The 24,490-nt window shown below is 35.3% G+C and overlaps 1 protein-coding gene across 35 annotated transcripts in view; it reads left to right on the top strand.

Moving 5' to 3' along the window:
* The window catches only part of ULK4 (unc-51 like kinase 4), a 222,693-nt gene that overhangs the window by 138,561 nt on the left and 59,642 nt on the right, over window positions 1-24,490 (top strand). For 33 of the 35 annotated variants that reach the window (XR_015275669.1, XR_015275655.1, XR_015275680.1 and 30 more), the window contains 3 exons: window positions 8,367-8,533; window positions 11,745-11,843; window positions 19,824-20,009. Coding sequence is in view for 28 of the 35 variants with exons in the window: in XM_086848502.1 (XP_086704628.1) it covers window positions 8,367-8,533; window positions 11,745-11,843; window positions 19,824-20,009 (452 nt within the window). In the remaining 7 variants the exon portion in view is untranslated. Of the gene's footprint in view, window positions 1-8,366; window positions 8,534-11,744; window positions 11,844-19,823; window positions 20,010-24,490 lie in introns of those variants that run through there. The other 2 variants (XR_015275678.1, XR_015275677.1) reach the window with 1 other exon arrangement.

Below are 24,490 nucleotides of genomic sequence, written 5' to 3'. Positions count from 1 at the left end.
AAAAGCATACTGTGCAAACAATACAAGACATATGTCTGAGCCAGTTAACAAGAAGGATAGCATAATCTGAAGCGAATAGTCAATGGTTAGATTTTAGAGATTTAATCAGGTGTGCCATTATTAGTATGGTCATATGATAGTAAATAAAGGGGTCTGCTGGTCAAAGTTATCACAACACTTATTTGGAAAACAGTTGATGTAACAGAGTACTCTTAAGGCAAATGTAATTTTGGGCTACAAAATATAATCTGTTCATAACGGCTAAACCAGATTTGCTATCATCTAACATCCTGACCTCTGTTTAAGCCCTTTGATCATTTAAGTACAAATACACAAAGGCCACCTTGGACAGTTGCAATTACTAGTTGTCTGCTTTAATTTCTGTTGTAAACATAATTGATGAATAGCACAGGATGTTACAGGAAATGGTGGCATAGATTCAATTCTGTTGTAATAACCAGCAGCAAATTCCACTTAGTGGATACTCTAGCCTTTGCTCTTGTTCTTTTGTACAGTTGTAGAAATAGTAAGACTTAAAAAACCAAGTACTTCTACTCTATGTTTTCATCTTATGGCAGACTGATGTAAATAGACCAATAGGAATAAATATTTAATATCTTTTCTTACAGAGCATGACTTTTCAGTAGAGAAATGTATAGAGCTTTTACCCTTATCATTTTCTGAATATATGTGGGAACAGTATTCAACCATGGTTTATTTCTGCAATTTAGAGCTGAAAACTTCAGAGAATTTTCTGAAGCCAAGGTTCATTTGTCCTTATCAATCCCAGCCCAGGGCCTCTTGAAGGCCAGGCTAGAGCAATTAGTGCTGGTAATGTCATTCAAAGCTGTTGAGTGCTGTCAGTTTGTGACAACAGTTTAGGGCTGTATCTGCATTCTGAGGCTGTTCACATCTGGTCTGTATGGGTTTTGTTAAAAAGACAGCTCTCTAACTTTGAATGTGGTCTCTCAAGGATTTTGGTAGAAGGGAAGTGTAAGATATTTCAAGGAGATAAACAGGTTTAATCTTGTGTGACAGAAAGTCTATTATTAAAATAGAAATCTCTTTAGAAGAATTTCTAGTTCTAAATTAAGCCCAGTATATAAATTCTGCTGTATTTTATCACATGGTAATTGTTGCAGACATGATCTTTCAGAGCAGTAAGTCAAAAGTCTTTACTGAATCTTTACTGACTTCAAATCTTGCTGAATGCACAGCATTCCTAATTTTACAGAAATAATAGATTTAATTTAGTGAAAAACTTTGCCTAGCTTTTGCCATTAATTTGAAGACCTCATGCAGTCTTTGTTTTTTCTAAAAAAATATACACTATATATTAACTCACAGTGTGCAAGCAGAAGTTCTTTCATGTAGCTGTGCAACAGCAACTGCTAATATCTCAGACAGGCTTTAAAGGAGGTTTTCAAGATGGTTGTCTCTCAAAGAGTGTCCTACTGGATATTCTTGCTCCTCATGCAGATCATTAAAACTTGTTTGGAAAATCTTATAAGCATCATCTACCTTCTGTCTGACAAAACCAAGGGACCTTATTTTAGTTAACACCTTGTAAGAATGAAATAGGGTGTATTGGGGTTTGACTTGAAGTACAGCATGCTGTAGAATTATTGTGCTCTATAAAATGAATCACAGGCTCTAATGTATCTCTGACATTATGGATGTCAGATGTCTCCCCACATCTGACATGTGGGGAGACATCTAACTGAAAAGTTGCTGCTACAGAGTTTGCTTAATAATAGCAATGATAGTCAATCCAAACAACATGATTTTATCTCACTGCAATCTTGGTTTATTTAATTTTTAGTATTTTATGATGCAAGGTTGTGCTTGAAAATACTGCACAATTGATGAATTATAAAACTGTAGCAACAAAAATGCCTAAATCCACATGAAAAGAATGCAAGTTAGGTGTTTAATATATGCACAGTTGGTGACAGAAGTATTTTAAACATATACCCTGGGAAGCCACTGTATTACATCCATCTCTATTCCTCCACAGGTTTTCCAACTAAAAGGGTCATTCAAGTGTGTGAAGCTGCTTCAGGCAAACTAGGGTGCCAGCAGCATGGTATCCAAACAAATCAAAATTGGCTGTTCACATAAAACACTCTTAATTTCTTGTCAACTCTGTGAATAGGTCTCCTGGATGTTCTTACAGTCCACAGTTATGTAGTATTCACTCACACAAAATTGTAGGAAAAAAATATACTAGTTCTGATATAACTAGAAAGCATTTGAACGTTCTTATAAACTGTTTTCCGAGATAAGTTACTTTCTGATCTTTCATTCCATCCCTGTTGAACAAGTTCATGTTCATATTCAATGAATTGTACTCCTAGGAATGAGGACTGTCTTGGTAAGTCTTGGCTAGAACAAAACCCCCTGTCTCCAGAACTTTGAGGTTGTATATCCATATGTGCTGTGAAGTGTTTCAAACATCTTGGATGTCTTTTCTGAATGATTTATATGATGGTTGAGTCAATCTGATACAAAAAACTGAATTTAGTTGAAATTTTACCACAGATGGGAAACTTTTTCCTTTTTCTTTTTTTATTTTTTCATTTTCAAAAGTAGCAACAAATCAGGAACTCTCAAGGTATCAGTGATTATACTTTCAGAACTACTCATCCTCTGTGTATGGCATTCCAACCATGTCTTTTCACAGAGAACAACCACAGTATAGCCTAGCTGAACTAATTTGTTATATTCTATTATTTTTATTATTGACCAGTCAAGCGTATTCAACAGTACATGATTTTATTATTTCTAAGTTGTTCAAGTTGCATTTTTACTATCCTTTATTACGGCCAGATACTTTTTCTAATGAGGGAATCCACCTGGTTTTCTATTTTTTAGTTGGTTAATCTATACACCTGCTGGTCTTAATCAACTGCATGTTTGATCCATGGATTAAATTATAGAAAAAAGCTGATTTCTGTGTTGGTGGGATTCTCTTGGGTTCAGAAGAGTTTGACTCCTTGGGGAGTCTCCAATTGTGCAGTCTTTTTTCACAGGAGAAAGTTGCTACCTCTAAACTGCCTTCTGACAATAACAGCTAAACACTGCCACTCCAGGAAAAAGTAGAGGTATGTCGTGCTTTGACTTGAAGCAGAACCATATTGTTTCTTAGAATGTCAGGTTGTTATTTCTCTCAGGCAGTCACACTCAAAATAACACAGAATCTCCCAGTCTACCTTCAACCTAGCTGTAGTAAAGGTGATAACTGGCTTTTCTTCCCTGGTTGTCATAATCCTTTCCACATCCATTTTCTTGTGTGTGAGGGAAGGACTGCCTGCTTGGGCACCATTGGTGAATGCCTTACATTCTGTGTTGTAGAAAAAGCTGAGCCATTCTTCCCATGGAGTGAAACTCTGAAGAGACTTGACCACTTCAATGCGACAAATTCAAATGAGATTTTTGTCCCTTAAACCTAATGATTCTTTCTTCAGTCATAAAATGTCCAGTCATTCTACCAGTTCTAGGAACAGACTAGTCAGTATTCACAAAATTTTCTTCTTTAGACACTATTCATTTTTAAGATCAGAATACAAAATAATTTTCAGGGCAGCCTGCTCAACAGCCAAAACATTTTTTTTCCACTTGTTGTAACATTCATAACTCACCAAATTTTGAAAACATTGATGATCTAATTTTCTATCCTAGTTTATTCTTACCTCAGTATTAGTACTAACACAAGTAGTTCCTAGAACATAAATAGTAACAAATAAGGAACAGGAATAACACTAAAAGCAATGAGCCTTTTTTAAAAATGCCATTACCCTAAAGATACCATTTCCTTTATGTCACCTGTTTTCAGTTCTTCAGTACAGGAAAACTTAAGTAGTAATGCTGTGATGCAAAGAATGCAAACTGAGTCACAGATTTATGTTGGTAAATAAGATTTTATGAAGAATCTTTATGTCATTGTGGAGTATCTTAAGTGCTCAGGTACTTTCACTTATTCCTGTGTGAAAGAATCTGTACAGTCCTGTGTTTCTTCTTAGCAATATTTTTTGAGTTTCAGCATTAAAATTTAAAAGATTATAAAATATGGTTTCTATTTAATCTGGCAATATTGTTGGTCCACTCTGTAAGTAAAAGAAGGAAAAAAAGTCTAATGCATGTACATTTGGTAATATCCCTGGGGAGTCAGTTGTGTAGGTGTGGTACTAATGGGAAAAATGGCTCTCCAGAGAGCAATGTGCAGAGAGGAACAAAGAGAAAGCCTTTTTGCTGGACTGAGGGTTTTGCTGCTGCCTGCTTGGTTGCACAGTAGCATTGTTCGGAGGAAGTGCACCTGCTCTAACATTTTCTTCAGCTGGAAGCAGACAGGTTTGTTGAATGCTCTAATTGCTGGTAGGCATGAAAGGATTGCCTAGAAGATTGCTTCCTAGACGGTCCTTTGATGTTTCGTATGATTTGGAAGTGAAGATTTCTTTTCCTTTATCCATCTTACTAATAGGTGAGAATAAAAATCTCTTCTCAGCTTTCATTCCAGAAGGTATCATGGCATATTCAGTCCGATTAGCTGTATCATGGGCCAAAAGACTCCTTTTATCTTTTGAAAGGTGTGTAAAACACAAGCATAGTCATCACAGTCCACATTCATAAAGCACTATTAGCTACATGTTCAGTTCATTGAAAGGGTCTCTGTTCTGCTCTGAACACAAGGCTTGTCAAGTGCTGTAAATCCATGGCTAGAAATTTTGGATACAATCCTTTCAATACATATTATAAATTTTGGACCACAGTTAGAAAAGGTTCTTTGTTTAATTCCAGTTACATTAATTTATAAATACAATAATTCCAATACAAAATGCATTTTTTGCCTTATTTTTCAGCAAAATTTGAAGCTGAAAACTGCAGTGAGGCTTGATAGTTTGAATGTTTTCCTTTTACAGATAAATATAAGGCATGACTAATGCCCTGTGAAATCTTGTACTAAATTCATACTATAACTGAAGCTACAAACAATACAGTGTGATGTATTTTGTGTGCAGAAGTATGCAAATTAATATAGTAACAAAAAATTCTGTAATAGGCTAAATAAGGTTTTATTTCACTCTCCTACTAGGAAATACCTAGCTGAAAGAAATCACCCATGTAAACTGTCACTAACTGTCTTCTCTTGAGAGGGTGGATTATTACAACATACCTGGAAGCACCATGATACTTGAATGTAGGTTGCTTGTCCAAGTAGAAAAACCTTCCTCAAGTGGATTTTGTTTACATCTCCTCTATGCTACATATTTTCTATTCGGATCCATCACTTGCAAAGTTCAGGAGTGCATGAAGTGTGTGCCTTTTCAGTCAGAGCCTATTTCACTTTCCAATCAAGAGTTGAGAATTTATGCATAAGAAACCTATGTCTGTTATATATGACTCTGAAATAGAGTGTCTGAAAGTTTTAAAGATACATATTGGTTGAGGCTTTATTTAGGGAATTAAATTGTTGTTCTTTAATCTGTTGTAAAATTTGAGAGAAAACCTTCAAGGTATCTTCTGGAACTTAGACATCCATATGTGATTTTTATATTATCATTTACTGAATTATGAATTCAATTTCCTTTTTATAAAATTGTATACTTTTTTTCCCAAACTGTTTTGCAATTATATTTTTTGAATGCTGAAACATGTCAGTCTTGATCTTTATAGCTGCCTTTTGAGTAAACTGGTTACAGTGCCAGTGGTCAAGGCCATTAGACTTCTATGGAGTTTTGTCATGGTCACTGTAAATTACACCAGCTTCCCAAATTTCTCTTCTGAGCACAAAATGTGTGTACTTTGGCTTGTGGTGCTAGCAAGGAGTATATTTACATGTCTACAGCTGTGGCCTCCAATTTTCATTTTGTTGTGACATGATGAAGTATTTTAAAGAGTATGTCTGGAACTTTATTTACTTGGCCAAGAGGTCAGTCTTTTGCTTTTATCTGTGTAACCAAATATTTGTCAGGTTTCTATATGAATCATGCAGCATGTTAGGTGCAGCAGTGTCTTATTCTGGTGTCGTTATAATAAAGCTTGGATGTGCTAAATTTTCCAGGAGTGTTTCAAGTAAAAAAGAAATTTTCCCCTCAGAATTTTCAAATTTGGCTTGCATATCTTTGTACATATAGCTCTGTGTGAGCATGTAGCTACCTAATTGAAATTCATTAGTTCTGATGTTTTAGTTACCTAGGTAAACCTGAATTTCTCAGATGTTTGGACGCAGGAATGCTAGTATACATACCCTTAGGATGTAAGCACTTCAAGACAATAAAAACTAGGTAATTATATTATTCATATCTCAATGGATGGTGAGAAGGTTGAGTGTTTGGTTCACCTCCTTATTCACCAAACAACAGAAATGAGTTCTGAGACTCTGAGACAGTCAGGTACAGCCGAGGGAATAAGCAAGTGTTTCTGTTCAAAGCTGAAAGCAAAAGGGTTGCAGATCACAGTCATGGAGCCTGGTGTTTAGTTCACTACTAGTCATTCCCCTACTTAGTGTTGTGACTACCACCTAAAAAATTCTTACTGATGACCCATGCAATGCAATGCCGGTTTATGAAAGTGGCCTTCTCAGCATTCATCTCCAAGTCACCATCCTAAGGGTTATTTGTAAGCCATCTGGAAAGAATGGGATGACTCATTCATTTTGATGTGGCTGTTGGTTTTGTGGCCATATACAGGGAGAAACAATGTGTACTTGGTCATATCCCTGCAGGCAATTTTTCAGACTTCACTTTGATAGGAACCAAGTCTTACTGGACTGTTTCTTTATTCTGATTTATTCTGTTGAAAATAGTCACAGACTGACCACAAGTTTTGTATTGGGTAGACATGCAATTATGTCTGTCTTTTTTCTTCTTGGTGGGTATTGATGACATCACTTAAATGTGTCATTGTCAGATGCATGCTATCTGATTTTTGTATGAGGTGTTCAGAACTGCAGCAGAAATTTCACTCTAAAAAAGAAGAAGGAAATTAAATGTGTGAGATTAGAATTTTTTCATTTTGAGAGCTTTTTTTATTTAGACAAAACTCCAGGAAATTCAAAGCTTGTCCTGAGCTGTCATCCATCAATAAACTGTTGTGAAAGAATAATGCTAGTAATCATAAAACCACAGAAGATGTGAGATGTGAGCAGAGCAAGTCTTAATGTTCCAGAACCATAGCTGTATTCTAAATGAAATGTATTTAAATTCCTGAGGAAAGTATTAACAGTGAGGAATAGGAGAAGAAAATATTTTGTAGGAAGTTTAGTTAATTAATGGAATGTATTTCAAAACTAAAATAGTTCAAATCCCCAAAGGTTTCACTGTCCTCAAAAGCTGAATGGTGTAAGCACATAATGTGTTCTAAGTGTCTCATATTAAGTGTGTTGGTGTTTGTAGAAATATATACAACAACTTACTTCCTTGAAATCAGTGAAATACTTAAGTCATTGTTTGACAGTCATTAGGACTAGAAGCTAATAAACTGATCCACTGCAGTGTTACTGCATATGTGCAGCCAAGTGACTGCATAACAAATTGCAGGTTTAAAAGATGGTTTGCAAAGATATTATGGTTTTGTTGAGAAACAAAGTGTTTCTTACCTTATGAAAATCTGAAAGAAATAGATTAAGATCAAATATAATGAACTCAGCCACTTTGTATTTGAAAGTAAGAAAGATTCTGAATTGAATCGATATTGCCTTGAATTGGATTATATTCTTCTGCTATGTCAATTAATTTGCGGTTAGGCAAGCTACAGGGGCTGATGCTACTGAATTCTAAAGGAGGTTAAAGAAACCCCTTCAAAACAAGAAGATATTTTCAGGAAAGTTTTTACTACCATCAGTAAAACAAATCTTAATAACATTTTAATATAGTATGCAGTATTTAATTTATAATGCTTTTCTGAATATATTTTTTGTTAAGCACAGCACTATTTGTTGCTATGGGTAAGGTTCTAATTGACAGGACAGTTAAGAAACTTTTGGCTCAGCCAAGCTCTAGGTTCCACCTTGAATGTCACTTTGTAGCACCCTTGATCAATTCTTGTGACTAGGGGTGTTGTGAAAGAGACTTGTGAGCATGCTACAGAAAAGTTTAGGATTCAAAGTAGGTTTAAAATTAATGAATCTATGCAATTAGCAGATTTGATTGTATCAGTTTAACTCTCTTCATTAGCTGGTCCAAACAGAACAGGAGAGGAGGTAATTATAGTAATGGAGAAAAAGAGGAAATGTAATAAATATTTATAAAGCATGTAAAATTTGTTATCATAATCTATTATTTTTATCTAGGTCACCTTCTACACTGTTCTTTTTCTGATAACCTATTTATTTTTTCTCTGTTTATTTTCTCTCACTTTCTATATAGGACTGGTTCATCACATCTGTAACCTCCTAATAGAAGCTACTGCCCTGTTCTTGGAGGCAGATGATAAAAGAAGCACCAAGACAGCAAATGTGCTGCTTCTGTCCTTACTTGACATTTTACAATGCATGTTGATGTATACAGCAAACATTGTGCGCCAGACCCTGCAGGTATGGGATTTATTCATGGGGACTTTACTCTCTTAAACAATTTTTTAGATAACTTCCTATTATCCTTAATAACAAGACTCCCACTATTCTGATTTTATGGAACTTTTAGTATGGTGAAAACTCATTTTGTCTTCAAAGTTTCTTTTTGAACCACTGCAAGTCATGGCATTGGTGGGACTTCCTCCTCCAAAAAAGACATCCTCCTCCTTAAAAATAGAGCACAAAAAGATACAATTAAAAGAAATTTCACATACCCTCTATGAAGGAAAAGCATTTATAATTTTTTAGATGTGATGTACATCTATCAAATATTGCTTTTCTTTTTAAATGATCTGCCAAATATTTAAGTTAGTCAAGTCGAATTGACTTGTGTATTTGCGCTGCAAACAACATGTACTCTTCACGTTAGGTTTTTTATATTCTTGGGATTATTCACTGAAGAAAAGATATCTCTTAGGTGAAACATATCTAAAGATGGAGATTCGAAAGATTGCAGATAGGTCATAATATCTTTCAGGACATGGCTTCTTTAGTCCCCAGAGGCCCTTCTCTGTGTGTTGGTTGTTTTTTTGTTTTCAGTCTGTCTTTTTTGGTTTGCAGGGTTTTGTGGTGGCGGGATTATTTTTTTTTTGTATTTTGGTGGGAGTGTTTTCTTAAGTAGGCTTAATATAAGAGGTTGGTGTTGAAAATTGTGCCTTTTTCTTTTTTCTACATTGATTTACACAAGCAGCTATGTTATGAACCAATTGCACTGTGAGGTTTTATGTTTGGTTTACATGTGTGATGGTACCTTGTCTTAAGTTCTCTATTAGCAGGTTCTGTAATGATATTTTCATCTTAGAATTACTTCATAGATCAAATTTTGTAGGCTAATTTCTTATTGTCATATTTTTTGGCATCACTCTGTAATCACAGAGAGCTGAATTCTGTACTTATACTCCATAAAGAAGTGGTGAGGCAAATTATTCTAGAGGACACATGAGAAGAGAGAATCTTGCACATGGATTGGTAATATTGAATTGTTGGTTTTTATTTAGATTTAAAATGAAATCTCTTAGTTTGAAGCCAAATTCTCTTCTGGCTTTACTTGTATAAAACCGTTGATTGATGCACTGAAACTCCAGGTCTAATTTTGTTTGTCTCTTGTCCAAGTAAAGAGATAAACTTGGCTTTGCTCTTGAAGGCTAATGAGTGACAAGGAGCAGCTGGAAAACTGAGTTTTGAAGCATAGGTCTATTCTGTGTCCATATAATATTAACTTTACAATGGTTTTACTTGTCTTGGCTTATGTGGCTTGACAATACTCATCACAGGACCCTTGAGAGATCTACATCAGTACATACACCCTGTTGAATGGTGGCCATCAGTTATTGACTACATAGTATTCCACTATTCATGTGTTACTAAATGCATCACTAATATTATTCTTGGACTATTTTTAATGAGATGTTTTGAATAAGATACCATTTAAATCAGAACTTGTAAAACAGAATCAAATCTTGTATTATCTATTTCTGAAGCTTAAGTTGTCTTTTACAGATGGTAGTACCTTCACTTGAATCCTTTTTATTTAAATATTTCATGTGTAAAGTGATAACCTTATCCAGCTGCATAGGCAATACATGTCATTTTTCCATTGCACTTAAGTACCTCATGCTGGGTTCAGAAGAACTTGCTCTTTGTGGTCCAAGTACTTTCAGATTAATTTGCATGACTGTTTTGGAGAAGTTTTATCATATGTCCCAGAAATGATCCACATTAGCTGAGAAGAATTTGCAATTTCAATTTGATTTATGGACTCAATTTTCTGACTCTGGCACAGGTGGCCCAAAGAGGCTGTGGATGCCCCAACTCCAGCTGTGTTCAAAGCTAGGTTGGATAAGACCGTGAACAACCTAGTGAGATGTGTCCCTGCCTGGGGGAAGGTGTGTGTGTGACTAGGTGATCCTTAAGACCCATTCCAACCCCTTACATTCTGTGATTATGTGATTCTACAACTTAATGTAGGTTTAACAATGGTATTGTGTGTATCCTTCATATACACATATAATTCCTTTAGTTCATTCTCTTTGCAAAGACACTAATAAAGTTAAAGAACGTAGTCAAAGATTCCTGATGGAAGGTGTCTGTCCTCTCATCCATGGACTAATGAGAAAAGCTGGTTTAAATTTTGCGGATTGGAGGTGGCTTACTTCCCTTTCTTCATTAATATAAACGTTCAATTTTTTGTCTCCTCTGCACTTTTTGTCCTTCTTGAACTTCAGCATTCCAGGTCATTGTTGTCAGTCTCAGAGATGGAATTACCAATGTGACTTATTGCCTGGAGAAACAGCTCTTCAGTTCTTTTTCATTTAGAATTTCTGTCCAGAAGAAAGGCATTATCCTTTCAACTCATAAGTATCAACAGTGGAGTTTGAGCAGGAGTGGCACTTGTTTCAGGGAATTTGCTCCTCTGTTCACTAAACCAAATGAAAACCTCCAAGTATGACACTTGGACAGTAATTTTTAGGATTGAGCTATAAATGAAACACAAGACAAAATATTTTTAAACGAGTTCTTTAGACAAAATGTTTACTTTTTTTTCATATAGCAGATTGAGTGTGTAGGGTCATGGTTCAAAGCTGGCTCAAGGTAATGACATTAAATGAAAAATCCTGTAAGCCAACCTTTCAGGAGCCCTGGGGCAGGGATTGGTCAGAAGTAGCACTAGGATAGTAGTATATCTTGATCATGGGGGCATGACAGTGGTATTACAAATAGTAACTGATCTTGTTACTTGAAAATGTTATTATTCCTATTTCAGAAATAATTTAAATTATAATATATTGTGAATATTTCAGGATACAGAATAAGGCAGACAGGAAAAATAGGACAATATTGCTGAGGATCCTAAATTTTCAGTCACCTTGATTATCTTGGTTTGAGGTATCTTTAGCAGATACATTTTATTGCATTTTGCTGAGGAAATGTCATGCAGGTCAGTATATTTATATTCAGCCTGTACAGAATGGCACAACAGCAGGGGCCCCTTTGCTTTGTGCTTATTGTCACAGGGGAAGCATAACTGCTTATTGGGAACCCAAGAATACTTAACTAGAAAAGAGTGCATAAATCTTCAAACTTCATTCACACTTCAACCACTTAAAGGACCTAATTTGTTCCTCAGAACAATCACCAAGGTTGCTTTTGATTTCTTTCCTCTCTTCTTAAGGCACAGAAATCTGGCGCAGGAGGGGACACACAGGCTGCCGAAGACCTTCTGCTTATCAATAAACCCCTGACGGACCTGATCAGCCGACTTATTCAACTGGTGAGAGTTTGTAACCTTATGGAATATTGCTGAAGTTGGAATTACGCAACTGAATTGGACGTATTAGAGCTCTGTTTACTGGTTTTTAATTGTTTATGAGCTCCCATCTAGTACTCTAACACTTTGTAAGAAGTTATATGTCACAGTGACTTGCAGGTTACCAGTGATGTCAGAGGAAGTGTGATTGTCCAGAACATAGAAGTGGGATGAGGGGTAGACTGCAGGTTCTCAGTTTGGGTATGTATGTATAGCCAACATTTAGTCCTTCAGAATGGACTGGTCACCACAGCATAGGGAAAGGATGGCATTCAAAATCTGAAGCTAATAGTACTGCTTCCTTTAGAAAAGTCAGTAAATTAAAAATTAGTTTGTAGCGAGTGGTGCATTTTAATATTATTTTTCTGGGGTTTGAGCCTTCTGAATTTTCTCAAGGGCTTTGTTTTATTTCAACATGATCCTGAGGGATTTATGAGTGGGAGTGGTCTGTAAACATCTTTGAAGTGTGTCTGCTTGAAGGCAGTCCTTTCCAGGGTTTACTAGGTGTCACAGCCCTTCATTGAAATCTCAGCAGAGTGCTGCGTTGTGACCCTAATGCATCCCATCAGCTCAACCTCTGTCATACAGAGATCTATATTTACTCTGTGTGTAATGGTTTGTTGCAGAGGAATGCTTGTTGAGCTGGACAGTGCTTTTAGAGGCTGCATCTGCCTTTTAGTCAACATAAATCCATTAAAATGGTATGTGAGAATTTCAGTGTATCACAGTATCCTTTCCAGGTTATTGCACTTAGAGGTGTTTCAGATTCAGTGTTCTCTTCCAGACCCTTTTGTTTTCCATTTAAATAGAGGATTTCAGGCTTTTTTGTGGTATCAGTACTGTGATCCTTCTACTATCTTTAGCACTGTCTGTCATGTATTTTAGGGAAATGTGTGATTCCTTTTATTGTTACTTTTTGGCATTATATGTGGTGCTAAGTCTTCCTTTGATGGATTTATTTAAACCAGCTATTGACAAAGGCCTTTTGGAAATGTTCTCTGAATGACCTAAAACAAAGTGACTGAATTTCAACTATTTAATTTTTCACCTTTATAAATTATTTAAATTATTTTTATTGATTTTTAAATCACTATATTTGATAAATAGTATGACATGAAGAGATGTAAATGTTCCTTTAATATGTAACTAGTCATAAATTTAAATTATATTAACTTTTTAAAGAACAGAAAATTAGAGGCAAAGCTTTAACTCAGCCCATACCACCTGGAAGTCTTTTATAAGTTTTTAATTAAAGGATAGGATAATTGTACAGTTAGCATGTACTGATTAGATTGTGACTTGCCCTTGTATTTCAGAAGCATGGCTGTAAATTACCAGTAGGTTTTTGCTTTGTTCTGTATTTCTGCAGATTCTGGTTTGTTTAAAATGCTTACTCTAAATCTTCTTATTTTAAAATACGTGTAAAAGATAAAGACCCTCAGTGCCACTTCTTTACATGGATAGATAGACAGATACATACATACATACATACCTACATACCTACATATGTATTGTTTTGTTTTGAGTTCTGTAAAGATTCTGTGAGTGAGAGATTTTCTCTTGTTTGGATCTGTGAAAGTTACTTCAGCTAGGTTGGTTAAATTTGATTTTTCAAATATTATTTTCCCACTGCTGTATTAAACATTTCCTGTTAAGTTTGGAAGAGTTTGAGCAATGGAAGAATAATTTTAGCACTTAGGAAGCACTTGTTTAAAATGGTTTTTACTCTAATCTCTTTAAATAGAAGTAGATTCTTTGTGAAGTCTAGAGCATGTCTCAAGATGTATGTGCTCCCTACCTCTCAAAATGCCTCAGGCCTACCCAAACTGAAATTCTGTGAAGCTGCCAGTGGTTGTTCTCTGTATTCATTGGACTGTGTGGCTACATAACCCCTTATTTCTGTTTTGAGGCATTCAGTTCTTCATGAAGATTATTTTCTGGAGATAATGGAGGTCTTAAATTTTGAACTAATTATTACTTTAAAATAATGAGTTAAAATTATTTTCTCTGCTTTGCTATTTCTGCCTATTTTAGCATATTTATAGTTTCTTATAGTCACATAGTTCCTAGTCACATTGTTTCCTGGTTCCTAGTGTCCTGGTTCCTAGTTTTCTAGTCACATTGAGTAATCATTTTTTTTCATTGAAATGTATATCCCTCAAATAGATTATTATTCCATGTCTCATTTACTTGTCTTTATTTTGCTCAAGTTCTACATGTTTTTCTCTCTCAATAATCCCTCAACAAAATCAATGTGAGTTAAATGTCAAAATGTCAAAAACTTTGAATCAATTTTCCCTTCTGTAGTTGTGATTTAGTCTGTCACTAAAGTCATAGCAAAGCAAGTTTCAGAAACCTAAATCACATTCAGATGAAACTTCAGAGATTTAATAATGTAAAAGGAGAAATAATTACAAACAAATAGAAATGCTGCAAATATGGAGAATTCAGTATTTAATCCCAAGATCATTATGACCATAATTGATCAACAAGAGGAAAAAAATTGAGCATTTAGTCTTCTCCTTGGCAGTTTTGTGTTTAAAAGTTAGTTACACTTGCCTTCGTTGCATGTTTCTTTGCTTAACATAAATGTAATTTGAATATTATTCTGAAACCTGCAGCAACTGTAGAACATACAAAACACCTTCTAATTTTGATGTACCCATTATACTGAAAAAAAAATTACTTTTGAAGTCACTTCAATGTGGATTTTTACAGTTTCAGAAACTATGCCAGTAGCTATAAAAAGGAATTTGGTTTTGTGTAGGTCCTAGATTCAGTTCCTAGGTGTAGATCTTCCAGTCATTTCTGGAGCCTACTAGACTGCCAGGAGAGAACTTTTCTTGACTTCTGGTGGGAGGCTTCCTCATTATAATATTATTGGGAAAATTTGCACTTGATTACTGTGCTCCATATGTTACTGTTGAAAGTCCAGTTAGTCATGTCCAAACATGAAGAGGACAGATATGAAGCCTCAGTGCAGAAGGATGAATGGGATGGTCTTCCTTAGGCATCTTTTGTCTCTATATTGCACTGTCTCTAAGGCTGTGCCCAGACTTCGTTTTCAGAGTACATGAAGTTATTTGCAAATGAATAATGAAAATGACTGCAGAAGAATGATAACTGTAGAATTTTATTTCACATTTCTTTCTCTAGGAATACAGACTGCTCTGTGGTCAGAGTGGAGAGACATATGTTTATATCCTATATTTGAAGTATTCTCTTATACAGAGCTATCCTAAAAGCCAAAAATCTCCAAACAAACACACCAGAGGAAAGAAGAAAATGTTGTTACATGCACAGAATTTTAGAATGGGGATTTAGTTTCTCAACAATTATCCTCGATTAAAATAAAGTGAATATATATATTTTTTTTTCCCTTAGGTAGGAGAAAGGCCTTAAGTAAAAATATAATATTTTATTTTTTAATTTAAAAGTGTGCATATTTACTAATAAGAATAGCATAGTAAAGCTAGCAGATTAATAGTGATGCTTTGCTTTTACATTTTGTACATTTTCAAAATCATCTTCCCTATAGATCCCCGTGGTGTTTCCTTTACATCATGTTCTGTAATCACATTAGTGATCTAATGAATATCTTTTACCATAATAAACTCTCTATGTGTATAACCTCATTAATGCACCGAAATAGTGTCCCCTCCGGGTAATCGAGGCAGTTTCATTGTAGCTCTAAAATTAGATGCTGAAACAATTCCAACGGTGTGAAAACTGCCACTTCAGCTCAAATGATCACACATTTCTTGCAGTGGTTTGCAATTCATGAACACGCTGCAACTCAGTCTAAAATGATGGAAATTTTGCGAACAGACTGCAGAAATATAGATGTGCAACAACAAGGAACTTCCTGCTCTTCACCACATTAACTCTAAAATACACAGAGCAGGTTCTATCTAGAAAGGAAATGAAAATAGAATTTTGTGTTATAAGCTTGTTTACAGGAAGTTCTAACATGGCCATAAAAATTAAGCAAAGAGTAATACATTGCTTTCATTGCACAGAAGTCTTGTCATGAGGTATTGTTTTAAAATAAGTGAAAAATAAATCTACAATTTTCAGTTAGAGAATGACAGAATTTATGACCTTTGCTCTTTGGTAATTTATTTTAAGGTGCTTGGTTGTCTTCAAGCTATGCACTGGCCAAGAACATTAACAGCTGCTTGGAGAAGTACCGCTAACTTTTCTACCTTGCTGAAGGGCTGAATCCATAATCACCTCTAAGACTGATAAAGGAAAAGGAAACTTCATGTAATTATGAAATATTAAGGGGCAGATACTCTTTCAAAGTGTTAAAATTAGTTTGTTCATGGGTTTCTACTCTCCTGAAAGAACAAAAACTATAAATACATTTCAAGCAAATGTACTACATACCAAATTGAATTGTTCTGATTAGTAAAATAATCAGAATGCTGTTCTACCTAATTAAGAGATGAACCATCCATCTATATTCATTGTTGAATGTTTTCCCTGTGTTTATTAAACATGGGATATTATTTACACGAAAGCTGAATTTTCATTCTTTGTTTTCAGTATTTACAGATATTTATTATATTCTCAGCCATTGATTTTATTTTATACAGCTAATGTTCTTGAGATCTCCTACTCTTTATAACCAGTACTAACACTGACTGGCAGCCAGTGCTAAATTTCAGGTTACCAGCTTACAACTTTTGACATCTAAATCACTACTTGTCAGAAGTGAAATGGCAAAATGGTGAGAGTTACAGAGAAAAATGCTGATGTGGACATACTTAAATAGGAACATTGCTGAGAGTTCTTCTTCCATCTTAATTATTGATGACTTAGACTGTAGGCCAATGATTCTCATTCCCTCCAGAGTAAATATGGCCTTTCCTATTCCAAGCTTGTTTTTCTCTTCATATGAGACCTGTCCTGCTATTGTTTTGCCTGAGTTTTCCCAGGGTAACAGCAACTTGCTCCCCAATGTCTAGTTAACACTGAAGCTCAAAGGGACTCTGGGGAAGAAGAGCCCAAAGTACAACAGGGAATGAAAAGACTTCATTGACATTGGTGATTGAGTAATGTGTTGTCATAACCGGCAGATATTGGGAACTTGGGAATGATATTTGGAACATGGTCACTGAAAGCCTGTGAGGAACAACACTATATATGATGCCAAGACAGACTGGATAGAAAGTTTCCTTTCACTAGATTGAAAGGGTTTTTCTTTCTCTTGTTGGGAAACAAACAACAAAGATAAAAGGTTGGTCATGCCAGGAGGAGAATCAAGGCCCGAGCAAATCCACTGGCCCAAGCACAGCTCCTCATCACCTGGGGCAAAGTGTTCCACTGCCTCACTAACTACTGTTCCTGCTGTAATCAGCCTCCCTTGGGTATAACACTAACCAGCTGGACTTGCTTAGTTGCTTCCTTGACAGTCATGGTGCTGGGAGGAACTGCTGAGGTTTGTGGTGCACTATGAATTTCTTCACACACATTTGTTGTAGGAGCAGTCATCTATGGAGACTGACACCTTTCCACTCCTCTGATATTTAGTGAATATCTTGGAAAAAAAACCTTGGGATCAGTCTCACTTCCAAATGTGGCTGTTGTGATACTGACTAAACATGGGATTTTTGTGCCTGTGGAGCCCCAGGGAATTAGCCTCCACTGCAATACCCAGGCAAGGATATATCTGACCAAAATTTCCACTTGATTTTTCATTTATTGCCTTTGTTTAACCAACAAACATTTGAAAATTGAATATAATCCTTGCAGTGTGATCATCTTCAGAGGGTGATAGATGTAGCTGCCTACACTGATCTAGTAACAAATTAACTTGGAATGTTGCTTTTATAAGGTGTGAGAGATACACATTTAAGTAGTTGTCCTTCCTTTCTCTAATCACATTTTATTTCAATGAAGGAAATAAAAGTTGTCTCAAAGCCCCAAGTGAAATCAGCAGATTTTTTTTTTCAATTTGTTAAGGATTAAAGATATAAATGGAAATATAAAGCTTGTTACTATTTTAGCTTTTCCTGCTTTTTAGCTTTGCTAATTGCATTGATGATGTTATTAGAGATGTCTGGATGATGGAAAGGAAATAATCAAGTAAGTGGCATTAGATTGGAAATGAAGGGGAAACATATAGCAAAACTGAGGAAGAAATAGCTGTTGTGGACCTGTCACTTGCATTGTATTAGGTCAAATAGAATGTGATATGTCTTGGGGCTATATATTCAGAGATTACATCTCTATTCAGTCTGTTTTAAACAGCAGCTCTATGAAGCTAGTAGAAAACAGGATTGTATTTGCATGCAGATCCCTTGGGAACTGCTGCTTGAATATTTGATAAATGTATGTCTGATGATGTGCTCAGATTGCTTTAAAGTAACTGTATGGGTTTTCCTCAAAACGAAAAATACTAGGAATTCCATACTGCATATTAAATAAGTAATCATTATTGAAATGATTTGGCATATTGCATAAAGGGTTGGACAAATTATAGAATTATTTTCCTTTTATTTTCTGTAAGGATAATCTGTTTAGCTACTGTACTTCCATCTGGCTTCTTTGGTGTAAATAATACTTTTGGAGTTAAAAAAATGAATGGGCATGATGGGATGATTTTACACTTCTATACCTAATTGGTTAAGACTACCACTGACATTTTGTTCAGGTCATAGATTATAAAGTGAGGGAAAAACTATTGCAATGATTTAGTTGAGGGTTATATATAGACAGGATTTTCCCAAACTAATTCCTCATTAGAGTGAATGGTTTTGTTATTTTTTTTGAAAAAAATATTTTTGTGATATTTGAATTGCCTTTGATAGAGAATCTGTCTCAGTTCTAAGGAAGTTGTTTCAGCAGTTAATCGTTCTTGTTAAAGATAGAAAGAAAAAAAGGAAATCAAAGTATTATCTTTCTTCAAATTGGAATTGCTTTGTCTGAATTTTTGAGCTATCCCATCTTATCAGTCCTTTTTCAGGTAAAAGAATTAACCTATCCTCAGCCTGCTTTTTCCCAGATCTGACTGAGAGGATATGATCAAGTCCACTTTAACCTCCCTCTGATATGCTATAGACACTGAATTCCTTCAGTCCTTGGCTATTACATTTTCCAATCTGTTGTCCTCTGTTCCCAAGAAACCTCTACGATTTTTTTTCACTTGCATTTGTGAATTCTCTGTGCTGACACTAGGCATTGTATTCCTGTTGTCATTCCAAAATGTCATTGTCAGTGCCAAATACAGGCCTAATATAATATCTATACTTGTTATTTCCGGGTCGTACTTTTAGGAAATATATAACTCATTTTGATAGTGATGTCATATTATCAGAAGCTCATTGAAAGATGATCTCTAGTCACATCCCTAAATATTTTTTGTAATTTTGCTTCCCAGGAAAGAATTTTCCATCCTATTGCTAGGGCTTGCTGCAGTGCCTGATCTTCAAAGGAGTGCAGAAAAGTTAGAATTCAGGAGAATATTTAAAATCTTCAAAATGTACCTCCTAATGTGACTGCTTAAAATCCATTAAATAACTAGATAGCCTGTGCTCTACCTCAGGACGCTTGATTTAGTAATAATTCAACGAAATTTTATGGTGTGCATGATGTAGAAGATTAGACATCATGACTATAATGATTCTTTCTCCTATTACTGCTTCTGTTTAAAGTGGAATAAAATAACATAGTTGGGAGCAACATTTTTGGTGCCGTTAGGATGTCTGACAGAATCTGAGTGCAGATATTGTTATACTGCTGCTTAAAAGTAGATATATTTTAATTGTATTTCCATCACTTTGTTTAAGCTTATTTTAGTGGAATTTTGAGTCAATCAGCTGAAAATTATTCTTTCCTGTTGCAATACAAATATTAATACTCTTCCAAATCCCCAGTGAAATGCAACTTTTCTGAAACTGGAATTTAATTTTTGTTTTTTAATTTTTCATTCATTTTTAGCTTCCCAATGAAGATACTGAAATATTTTTGAATGCCTCACAGTGCTTATTATTGCTGGTTCAGCTGTATGGAGGGAGCAATCAGGAGAGTATGTCTGCAGAAAACATGGACAGTTTTGCTGAAGTCCTGAAGTCCAAAAAAGATCCACGAGAACTTAAGCTTTTGTTGAAAATTGTAAAGAGACTGGTGAGTTGACATCTAACCTTTTTCAAAGTCTTCATGCTTCTTTTATATAAGTTAATAATTTTTGGTCTAGTTTTTCCCCTCTGAAAGGAAAAAATATTTAAAAATAAATTTAAAAACAAAATACGTTAAATTGAATATCATGTCTTTAAATTCTACTTTTCTGGAGAAGATAGCTTTCTACACTTAAAACCTCTTTCAAAAATGTTTGTAGGACCTCTCCTATTTCAGTTAACCATTCAGCTGTTTAAATAACTCATGCTATTTTTGCATTTGTTTAGTAATTCAGCTCTATAAGGTATTGAAACCATTTTCTGAATGGCTTTTGGAAGAGCTAACCTTGTAGCATTAAATATGTGTTCAGACACACAGTGGTTTATTTCACAGTGAATAAAAGGCTGTTTTATACCTGGAATAGGTTTGTGCATGGGCTGTTGAGTTGTCATACTCACAGAGCTATAGGGACCACTTGTGCTGCAGTGGCTGTAATGTGGAGAGCCAGGCAGTGAGAATCATGCAGGGGCTTATTCTGGTGATGTTATCGACATATAAGAGGTTCACTCTGTCATGGTCCAACACAGTGGAATGACAGCAGCTTATGTCTTTTAGGTAGCTTAGGAAGGAAATCTTTTGGTATCTGTAGCATTCTCCCAGATAATACTATAGGCTTTATCTTGAAGTGTCTTAATAAGAAGCTTTGCCTGCATTGTCAACAACCTTGTGTTGTTTGAGTGTTTTATCCTTTACTCTCCAAAAGCAGGAGCTTTCAGGTAAAAGAGGGTAACTGCCCCAGTGTAAGAGGCAGGAGAGCTTTCCATTTTGCAAGTGCAATGCTGACAACTAGAGTAAGACCATAATCCATGGCAGCAGGAATTGAAAGGGAGCAACTCCCTTGTAGAGATTCCAGAGATCTTGTCCTCTTTCTTCTGTCTACTGTACTTATATCACAGGAGAGTAAACACCACTCCTTTCTCCCCTGTTTTGCCCAACCCTATCTTTCTCTGAAAGAAGCATGAATATATAAAGTTGACATGATATTTAAAATTCTAAAGATACTTACTATTAATTTTAGTGTGTGACTCTGCTTCTCTTTCTGAATAATTGTTGTGATGCATAGAACTGGCTTTTGCTTTTCTCCAAAATCAATATGAGCAAAAAGGCAACAAAGTGTGAGGGAAGGAAAGAGAAATGAGGCTGCAATTATACATATCTAGATTATTTCCTTTTAGCATAGCTACAGACTTGTTTATTTCTCTCCATTTTGAGGCCTAGTATTCAACAGTTGACCTAGTGTGCAGAATACTTAACACAGAAAGTTCTATTGACTATTTTAAGAGAACAAAGCTATGCTGTCACCTTTTGAACCTTGCAACTTCCCGCACTTTACGTTCCAGCACTCCTTTGTATACCTGGTACTTGTTATTTATAACATCAGGCATAGATTTTTCTGTAATTATTGTAATGAGATCATACCATTTCGTTTGAAAACAGGGTTCATAGATAATTTGACAGATTATTTAATAAATCATATGTTATTTCTCTAAACCTTAAAAAAAGTCCTGTTCAGAGGAGATTATTATCTTGTCAAAATTGTCATAATCACAAAAGACATTGAAATATAATCATATCATATCTATTTAAGAAGGATTCAGCCCACATCAGTTGTATTTTAAAGCCTAGAGCACTGTTTTTCTTTTTAATATCTGAGCAATATTTTAATAGAGGGGTCAGTACATGCACCAGTTTTTATTGTTGCCAATCAGTGCTTATACAGAGCAACTTTTCAATTTGTGGTTGCATTGCTGGTACAGGCACAGGTATTGCTTATGTAAGACAGGAATATACAAAAAGAGCTCCATGTGGTTATGCTACAGATGCCTTTGTAGCATGTATTGCTGGAAATATGGAGGGGAATAGCAGTGTGACTACTTAACCTTTATCCAAGTGTTTTACATGACTGCAGTGAGACAGTGGAGGCAGATATATCAATTTCAGAGTCTTCAGTTTAAGGCATATCAGAGCACTTGTTGATGTACAAGATGTCCTTACCTTGATGAAATGGAATCTGGCATATGTTGTTATAACTTAATGATTAAACCACTGTATTTTATTTCCAATGGGTGGAAGGTTTTTTGAAAAAAGTTGGAGATTTGAGTTTGTAGTGTTGTTTTGTTCAGGTTTTTAATGATCATTGTCAAATTTGACCAGGAAATTGCAGGGCAGTATAAACTTCTTGCAGCACTTTCGTCACTAATTGTTTTCCTACAGTTTTGTTGCATGCATTTCTTAAACAGAAATAAAGATATAGGCCAGACTTTGTACAGACTTAATACCAAAATCACTATGAGCATACCCTTTTATAAGATTTATTTTGCTGTAAAAAGGAATCATTAGGAGATAAAATACGTTTTGGGTTTACTTCTTTAACTGTGTAAGTAAAGATCAACTAAAAGCTTTAAAGAGGCAACATTGTCTTCTTTCTGCTTTCTTTGTAACTACCTCTTAGCTTTCAAAGCTTTGAGCTCTGTCAAGCACAGGTTAACCCGCTTTTTTACAAGAATGTTCTCTCTCTGCCACTGATACAATGAACAGAAACTGAATAAAATTATTTAATTGAGGAACAGGGTTTGGAGGGTTTTTTTCCTTCAGCCTTTGCACTAACTCTCTTGTTCTGATTGCTTCATCTTGGGTTAGACAATGCTGCTATTCAGATATACTTCATCTTTTTTAGAAGCATTTTTGTAACTGATTGATGACATCAGAAGAGTGATCTCTCACTTTTTAGTTCTGGAAACCTCTCCTGCCACTTGTCATGGAAATCACTATCTCATTGTTCCATCTTTTCTGTAAAGACATAGTGCATCTTATTATGAGTCCAGTAAATTACCTAAATCAAAATATATATTTTTTATGAAGCAGGAGAATTTTTCATTTGGGAAGCAAGTAGTTGAGGTTTGCTTGCTTTATTGAAAAGTTTTTAATTTCTTTTTTCTACCAGAGGAAAAAAATCTTTCTGCCATCCCAATTTATCATCTAGTATGTAATGTAAAGGCATTTTTTATAGAGCTAGCCAATATCTTTCTACTGGACACATAATCACTGTGGGATTACAGCTCGGTACTCACAAATAAATTATTTCAGCTTTCAGAACAAGAGAACACTCTTTTTTACTTCCACATAGTAATAAGGAAAAATCCCTCAGAGAAAAATGAGTAAATATTAGGCTTTCTGCATGACAGTGAAGAGGGAACTTTTGTTCCATGACTTTTCCCATATATACTACTCAGAAAGGATATTGAGTTCTACCTAAATCACACCTTTTTCTCCTGATTGTCTTTCTAGAATCTCATTTTCACTAATTTGGGTTTCGTAAGTGTCAAAAAGATTTTAATTTTTTTTTTTGTGAGCAGCTAAAACAGTTAGGATGTCATGTACATGTCCTATACCATGAGAATATGTATAAGGATTTCTTAAATCATTTTAGGCTGTGTAGTAAAGACATTAAGAACAGAATGATATTATATCAACTGCAGCAAAAATCCATAATATTCATAAACTTCATTGTAGGACTATTGAACTCTGATTTGATTTCCCTGCTATTTTGAGCCATAGCAAGAGCAGCACTATGTACCTGCAGGCACCTGTACTACGCTTTTTCAAATGTACCAAAACCTGGGGAACCACTGATCACTGTGTCTAAGAAAGATGTCATTCAAATTATGGGGTTCTTAAGTGTTTCTGTCAAGTAGATTAGCAATGATATCATCCTCGGTTTTTGCTGCATTTGTTCTCTTGAATAGACAGCTCAGTGTTTGTATATAAAAATATATGTGTATATTTTTTACTGCAATTACTGCAGATTAGATCCTTGTTATATTAATCCCTGATCATGCATTATGAAGACATTTGGAGCTTGGAGAGATACACAGTCCAAGTACACAAATGTTTGATTTAGAGTAGCAGTTCTGTAGTCCCTCAGTAAGTTGAACTTCTTGGTGGAGGTTTGCTCCTCAGTAGATATGTTCCCACTAGTATATCTATAGGGAACTTCCCTCAAAGAAGGTAAAGCAAAATCCCAAGAGTTTCTCAGATAGCATCCCATTTGCAGCTTCAGCTCCAAGGACTCAGTGCCAGAAGGAGGTGCTTATGCAGCAATTCCCAGAGGTGTCTGTTTTCCCATGGTCTTAAAAGGCTGTGGAAACCTGTTGGCATATCTCCTGCTGAGGGAACGCAGCACTCAAATAATCTCAAATTAGCTGGAGAAAACTTTTTATGCATCTTATTCCTGATCTGAATCTTTTAAGTGGCCTGTAATTAATTTCATTGGTTGCTAAACTAATCCATAGTATTACGTTGCTCTAAGGAATAATTTTACAACAGCTATGTTTATTAGACTGTGAAGACAATACTCACTTGTGGGCTGCTGACATGCATAGGTATATTCACTATAAACAAACAAGTTTTCTTGAAATTGTACATAATTT

This window comes from Cyanistes caeruleus, chromosome 1, assembly GCF_971803275.1.
Source record: "Cyanistes caeruleus chromosome 1, bCyaCae1.hap1.1, whole genome shotgun sequence".
NCBI lineage: Eukaryota > Metazoa > Chordata > Aves > Passeriformes > Paridae > Cyanistes > Cyanistes caeruleus.
Note: the sequence above shows the minus strand (reverse complement) of the source record. Positions and strands in the feature narration are given on the sequence as shown.